The 7,532-nt window shown below is 28.5% G+C and overlaps 1 protein-coding gene across 1 annotated transcript; it reads left to right on the forward strand.

The window, feature by feature from the left end:
* LOC108684774 (UPF0183 protein CG7083) lies at window positions 1-5,341 on the forward strand. The gene is made up of 8 exons (XM_018189251.1): window positions 1-362; window positions 1,949-2,031; window positions 2,191-2,418; window positions 2,534-2,743; window positions 2,858-3,007; window positions 3,618-3,782; window positions 4,564-4,740; window positions 4,832-5,341. Exons 1-8 carry the CDS (start codon window positions 299-301, stop codon window positions 5,027-5,029), a joined length of 1,275 nt encoding a protein of 424 aa, XP_018044740.1. The 5' UTR covers window positions 1-298; the 3' UTR covers window positions 5,030-5,341.
* Window positions 5,342-7,532: the final 2,191 nt, after the last annotated feature.

Genomic DNA, 7,532 nt, shown 5'->3' on the forward strand with positions numbered 1-7,532 from the left:
TTTCCGCGAAAGGCCCGTTCTTCTGAGTTCCTTATGTTCCGCGGCAGTGTATCAGCTGTTCGATGACAGTTTGCCAACCGTAGGAGGTAGTAGAAATCGCAGCAGCGCTGCGAAAATAGTGAGAGCGAGGTTTGTTATTGTGGGATGTGACAGCAATATGGCTATCTGGTGATTAACAATCGAACGGACGGACAAAGGAGCAGCGCAGTTCTTATGATAATCGACGATCCTGCTCTTCTCCTCGACGCATCATTGTTCCGTTGTTTCGTGCGTGGCTAGACGAACGGGACGGGACAGGATGCTGGAGCTCGAGGTGGTGCCTGAAAGGTCCCTCGGATGCGAGCAATGGGAATTTATTTTGGGCAAGTGACGAAACGCAAGCGCAAACGCTCGCGACCGACGGGCGTGCGTTGTTATGATTTGCGACATGCAAACTAAGCCTCTTCTCTCTCGTCAAGTTTCATTCGATCGAATCGAGTTTATATGAGACGAGAACAAGCGATTTCAGTCCGTTGACTTTATCTCGCGTAATACATGATTCGTCCCTTGTTTCTTTATATGCGTTGTTCCATTATCTAACTGTGAAACTTCGACAAGCGAGAACGAATATGAGCGGTTTTTTTTTCTCTATTATAATGGCAGCGGATAATGATTTTTTAAATAAATAAATACACAAATCACAAAAATAAAACAAAATAACAAATAATAAAATAAATAATTAAATCAAAATCTTAAATCAAAGTCAGGCAATTTATTCTACATATCAATTTATCAATCTTTAGTCTTATTTCTTTGTTTCTTAGGCATCTCTTTTGAGAAAATATAATTTTCATTTTTTCCGAGAAAATATAGTTTTCATTTTTTCAATTTTATTTGGCTTGCATTATTGATCATTTTCTCATTTGCAAATGTTCTATTTGTGAAAAACCAATCTTGTGTAAATTAAATTACTCATATATAATAAAATTTATTATATATTTAAACTAATTTATCATTTTTTATTCTTACTTTTATTCATTTCTTAATTAACTGTTTTAAGAATAAATATAGTTTTTATTTTTCTATATCTCTCTAGCCTCATTGACCATTTTCTTGTTTATAATTTATTCTATTTGTGAAAATCAATCTTATAAGTTAGATTATTTTAATGATTTCAACATATATTTATTATTCTAATAATTTATTCAATGAACTATGTATAAAAGAATAATAATTTCTTACGCTGGCTTTTTGTTGATTCATTTAAAGGCACTTTTTATGTTTTTTTATTTATTCAACGTTCACATTAATCATTCTTTATCATTCTTTATTTTTACTTTTATTCTCAATCATCTGTTTTGAAAATAAATATAGTTTTGATTTCTCAAACCTTATTTGGCCTTGTATTATCAAGTATTTTTTTTATTTGCAATTTATGAAAATCAATTGTATGCAAATTAATTTTTCAATTAAAAATCTCTATGCAATTAAAAAATGTTTTGTCTATTTTTTGAAAGTAGCTTTTCATTTTTTAATTTCAAAATTCTTTTGTCCAAGATTAATTTTCTGTAGCTGTAATAAAATTTTTTATCTAGTTTTTGTCGAATTTTAAATATATAAACAGCAATAAGTAATCATTAGACTGATATACATATAACATAGCTAAATATAATAATATAATTTATATAATTTAATTTTAAATATTATAATATATTAATATAATTTAAACATATATATTTAATTATATATAAAATGTATATATTTAAATATATAAAATTCTGTTGCATTTTAAATATGAAAATATTAGTTTAGCTACAAAGAACAGATTTATAATTTTGTATACATTTTTTTATTTCTATTTTATATTGTAATTTATTTTCTGTATAAATTTTTGATATACCAAAGAAAAACGCGCAAGCATTAATTTATTTTAAGATCCAATCCAAATATTAAACTTGCTATATTGCAGGTATGCACTTTTCTCAGTCAGTATCGATAATACAGTCTCAAGTCGGTGTTATAAGAGGAGTGCAAGTACTTTATAGCGATACTGTAAGTATACTTTAACATCTATGTTGAATGAATCTTATTACATATACACATAATGCACTAAAACTTTTTGAATGCATAAACAAGTAATATTTCTATTGTCATATGTCAAATTTAAATAACATAATCAGATGTTACATAAAGCATTATGCACGTTCGCAGAATCCGTTAGACGTAGATCTAGTAATAAATTTACCTCACGACGGCATTCGGCTTATATTCGATCCTGTTGTACAAAGGCTTAAAATAATTGAGATTTATAACATGAAGTTAGTAAAATTGAAATATTGCGGTTTGCCATTCAATTCGCCGGAAGTGTTACCTTCAATCGAGCAGATAGAGCATTCATTTGGTGCGACTCACCCAGGTGTTTATGACAGTGAAAAGCAGGTATGCCGATTCTTCATAAAATTTAATCATATATACAAAACTAACTATTATTCAAAATAATTAAAATTTATAAAGTATATGCGTGATATGTAATATCTATAATGATAAATTTCAGGTGTTTGTATTGAATTTTCGAGGACTATCATTTTACTTTCCGATCGATTCAAAATTCCATCCTGGTTACGCCCACGGATTAGGTTCATTACAGTTTCCTAATGGAACTTCTCCTTTGGTTGCAAAAACGGCAATTTATGTTGGAAATATTCTAGCCGGTGGTAGCGGCGAAGAACATGGTTCCAAGACATCGCCGCCACCTTTACCACTTGTAATTATATTTGTGACTATTTTATTTTTATATTTGGCTATTTTTTTGCCATTACTTAAAAATAAATTAAAATGTTGAACATTTAATGTATTTTTAACATCCATCCTTACATAGGTTTGTTACCATAATAACTTGTATTTGGAGAAAGCTGATATTATTCGAGACAAAGCACGTACTCGAGGACTCAAATTACATCTTTTCACGGAAGGTAGTTCTGGAACAAGAGCATTGCTGGAGCCAAAGAAACGATGTCTGACCAAAGAGGTTGCGCTTTATCAATATACTTTTTGCTAAGAAATAACATCATAACATTTAAGTAGAAATTATAAAGTGGAGTTCTCAAATATGCGATTCACAACAATTAAATATTTCTGTTTAATAAATTTACTCCACATCGAATGTGAATTTCAATATGTGAAAAAAAATCAAACTTGTTTTAAGTGGAGAGAACCTCGTATAATCGATTTCAAAGTAGTAAAAAAATATATTTTCAAAGTAGTAAAAATTATCTTGATTTATCTATGAGATAATTTCATATAAAAAAATAAATTATTATATATTTTTGCTTCAAATGAGTACAAAAGACACTTGTAACTCCCGCCAAATCGCAACTTCGATGAGGAGGCCATGTCAACATTTATTTATGAACTCTATAAAATTATTTTTTAATAAAATTTCTTTCCATATTTGAAAATGTATAATAATATAAAAAATCTTTAAAAAGATCTATTGCATTGTTCTTTTAAAGAAAAAAAAACCCGTAAAATTATCTCTTTTTTGATACACGAAGCTCTCCCCATAACATATAAAGCAATAAACATGTTTTTTTGCACACATATTTTTTGTTTCTGATATTATAATTTAACGATTTCAGGTATTGTTCGGTGATACATGTGAGGATGTTTTGAGTGCGCTTGGTGCTCCATCTAGAGTATTCTATAAAGCTGAGGATAAGATGCGTATCCACAGTCCACACGCGCACAAACGAGATAAAACAAGGCGGTCAGACTTTTTCTATAATTATTTTACTTTAGGTTTGGTAAGTACATTTTTTCATCTGGTGATATGACGAGCTTACTTTTACAATTGAATCGAAAAAGTACAAATTATTAATGGCAAATTACTAACACTAAAGATATTACTTATTATTGATATATCTAAAAGAGATAATCAATATAAATACTTTGCCTTTTTCTCGTCAAACTATTTATAGAAAAAAATTCTAGATATTTATTGGACATATAAGTTTTCCTCGGATTTTCCATACAAACTTTTTCTATAAATTAAAATAAGAAAAAAATGTTATATAAATTTAGGTCCTAAAATATTCTATTAAAAAACTTTAACAAAAATACAAAATGTGTAAAAAGTAATTTTATTTAAGTTTGCATATCAAAGTATCGTTCACCCATATCAAGTTTGACATCGATATAATTTTGAACTTATCCCTTTTTTGAAAGGAGAGAAAACCTTTGATAAATTCAAAATTACATTAATATCAACATCAGATTACATATCAAGGTAGGAACACTAAAATTCTTGAGTATGTATTATGAAAAACAGAATTTGAAAAAGTTAAGCCATTTTTGAGAAATCTTGCAGACGGGCAGTTAGACAGACAGACGGACAGCCGGACCAATATTGAAATCATAATTTGCTACGCTGCATTACTCAATAAGTAGATCCAAATAATTAGAAGACAAATCAGTACAATGCTTCTACATGAAATTATAGGTCATGTCATTCTTGAATACATTCTTTCTTTGTCTATTGATTCCATTTTTCACATTTACCAATTATACTCATGTAATTCTTTGCAGGATATCTTATTCAACGCTAAAACTCAATGTATAAAAAAGTTTGTACTTCACACGAATTATCCAGGACATTATAATTTTAATATGTATCACCGCTGCGAGTTTTCTCTGACTCTGCCTCCTGAAAATAATTCCACGGAATCGGGAAAATTGATTGACGTTTCCCCATCTCCTGTTACAGTAGGGTTTTTAGTAGTTATTCATATATTTGATATACATATTTTTACTATGTGTTAACGATACTAATGAATTAATTAATTTCATCTCATAGATCACTGCCTATACAAAATGGGATAGAGTGAGCGAGCAATTGAAAGCAAGTGCGCGACCAGTAGTTCTAAATCGAGCGTCTTCAACAAACACAACTAACCCATTCGGCTGTACGTTTTGTTATGGCATACGGGACGCGATTGTTGAAGTTATGGCGAATCAACATATCGCAAGTGTAACTTTATATAGAACTGCGTGACGTTGATAATTCATACTATGTAAAGCATTACGTAGCGTGATTCGTGACGAACAGTCGAGGACAAGAAATTACTTTAGCTAACTTAGGAGATCTTAAGTTTGCTGATTAAAAACGATGGGATGTGAAGATCGAGGTAGAACACTCTATCAGGAAGCTTTTTTAATATGTAATCAATTATTTTAGAATACAAGGATGATAAATAAGTGTTACGTAAAGTGTGAATATTAAGACGATTAAACGATGACCACATAAGATATGTATAAAAATTCAGGAGCAAAAAATACATGGAAAGTAAAAAAAATATATCATTGTGAGGACTTGTGTGATTACATACATACATATATGTATATTACTTATTATTTCTCTTTAAGCCTTGTCTCGCAGCTATGGATACTTGGATCAAATTCAAGTTGAGTTTATCTTAACAAAGTTCGGTAGTTATCCTTTTTTTAACGTCTTAATTTTTCACATTAATCTTTACGCAACGTTAGAACTAGCTGTAAGACATACAGCAATCATTGTAACGCAACAATACGCTGCTCTATTCTTAAGAATACTGTCTTTTTTTCTACATGTAGAATTACAAAAGGCATAATTTATATTCTATAAGTTAACATATCTGTACAAATAATAGTATGTAAGTTCAATAATTATAAGAAATATGCGAAAGAAAATTATGATATTAAAACTTTAGTAGACTCTGAAGGTTTTTCGACAAGACACTGGCCGATATTCATAGTTCGCTCTTATCATACAAGATCGTCTTAAATATTTTGAGGCATTAATAAGGTTCTGTGATTGGTTTTGTCATCTTAAGACTGTACTTAAGACAATCTTAAATATAAGAAACTACTATAAATACCGGCCATTATAGTGGCTTTTCGTACACAATAAACGTACAATAAAAACCACTATATAATGATTATTAGTAACGAAGATTAAATAGAAGAATAAAATTAAAAATCTTATACATTTCAATAAAACTTTTATTTAGTTTTAACGATATTAAAACTAAATAATTGATATTTTTCATTTTAATTCCTTTATGTCTTCTTGTCTTATTATTTTTGTTAAGAAAAACATTGACTCTATCATTCAAAGAATCTGTAGCTGGAAGAAAGGCGATATTATTTTAAGACATGTTAAATTTTTATTAGTCTTATAATTAAGAAATTGATATATATTGTCAATATATATTATTATATTATGAAAAAAGATGGAAATACTAATAATTTCATCTAACAATAATATCTAGTTACTTTTATTTGGGACATTACAGCGTCTAATTTAAATTTATCATCTTTTGCCATAATTATACAGTTAATAACAATTAATAAGACAGACAAATTGTAATGGAAATTATTAGTATTCGCAAAAAGTATTTTAACTGGACAATTCTGGAAAGCAGAAAAAAAACGTCGGAAAATATTATAAATTTTTATAGGCGATATAATCTTTTTAATCAATTATAAGGACTGTTATTAATAATCTTGACATATAATATTATCCTTTAGATGAAGTAAGAAAGTAAATGGACTCTTTCAAATTTCGTATAAATGGTAAATTTTTTAACATGGGTGTGAAGAAAAAAAAAATGCGTGAAATTGGCGGTGGAAACCAAAATTATGTATACTCTGATTATCGTGTTCTCATTATAAGATTATGGATTCTCACCCAGCACAAATGTCGTCTGAGTGAAAAAAATTAGAAGTTACAACATTGTGTAACATAATAAAAATATTTGTTGTATCCACGTGGATTTATTAATTTTTCCCTAAAATTTTGTTATTAATAATAAAAATATAATTTTATACCTTGTCCTAAAGTTCGCGACTCAAAATACTAGAAAGTTCTCAAGTAAGTGAAAAAGTTATTCGTAATTTTTATTCTAAGCGGAAATTTTCTAGGTAATGAGGATTAAAAAAATGACTAATTACAGTCTACACTTAAACGATTGCTTGTCCATGGTTATAATACGACATTACTAACACTCGTAAATGACTTTCATCTGCGAGTTTAATGAACGCATTAAAATGCGCTCATTGAAACTATCGTATACGCATAGACAAGTAGTAATTTTGTAGTTAGTCATTTTTTTTTCTTATTTAAAAAATTACTAACAAGTTTACAAACAATAACTTTTTTGTTTAATTTTTTCAAAACTTTCTTATAATATTTTGAGTCTTCTGTATATATTATAATTTTTATTATATCCACAATAAATAAATTATTATGTGGTATAATTATCGCGTGTGTGTGTGTGTGTGTGTGTGTACATATATATAATGTATTATATATTAGGTTATCCGGAAAGTTCGTGCCGATGTTGAAAGAAAATTGAAATGCAAAAAATTTTAATTTAATAAATGTATACTAAAATTTAAATTTTAGTCGGCACAAACTTTCCGAACAACCCAATAATATATAAATTATTATATAATATATAAATAATTTTAATCAAGAAAATGCAGAAGAATAAGATATAAATATTCATTTGTGAGTT

The sequence above is a fragment of the Atta colombica genome, unplaced genomic scaffold, assembly GCF_001594045.1.
Source record: "Atta colombica isolate Treedump-2 unplaced genomic scaffold, Acol1.0 scaffold140, whole genome shotgun sequence".
Classification (NCBI taxonomy): Eukaryota; Metazoa; Arthropoda; class Insecta; order Hymenoptera; family Formicidae; genus Atta; species Atta colombica.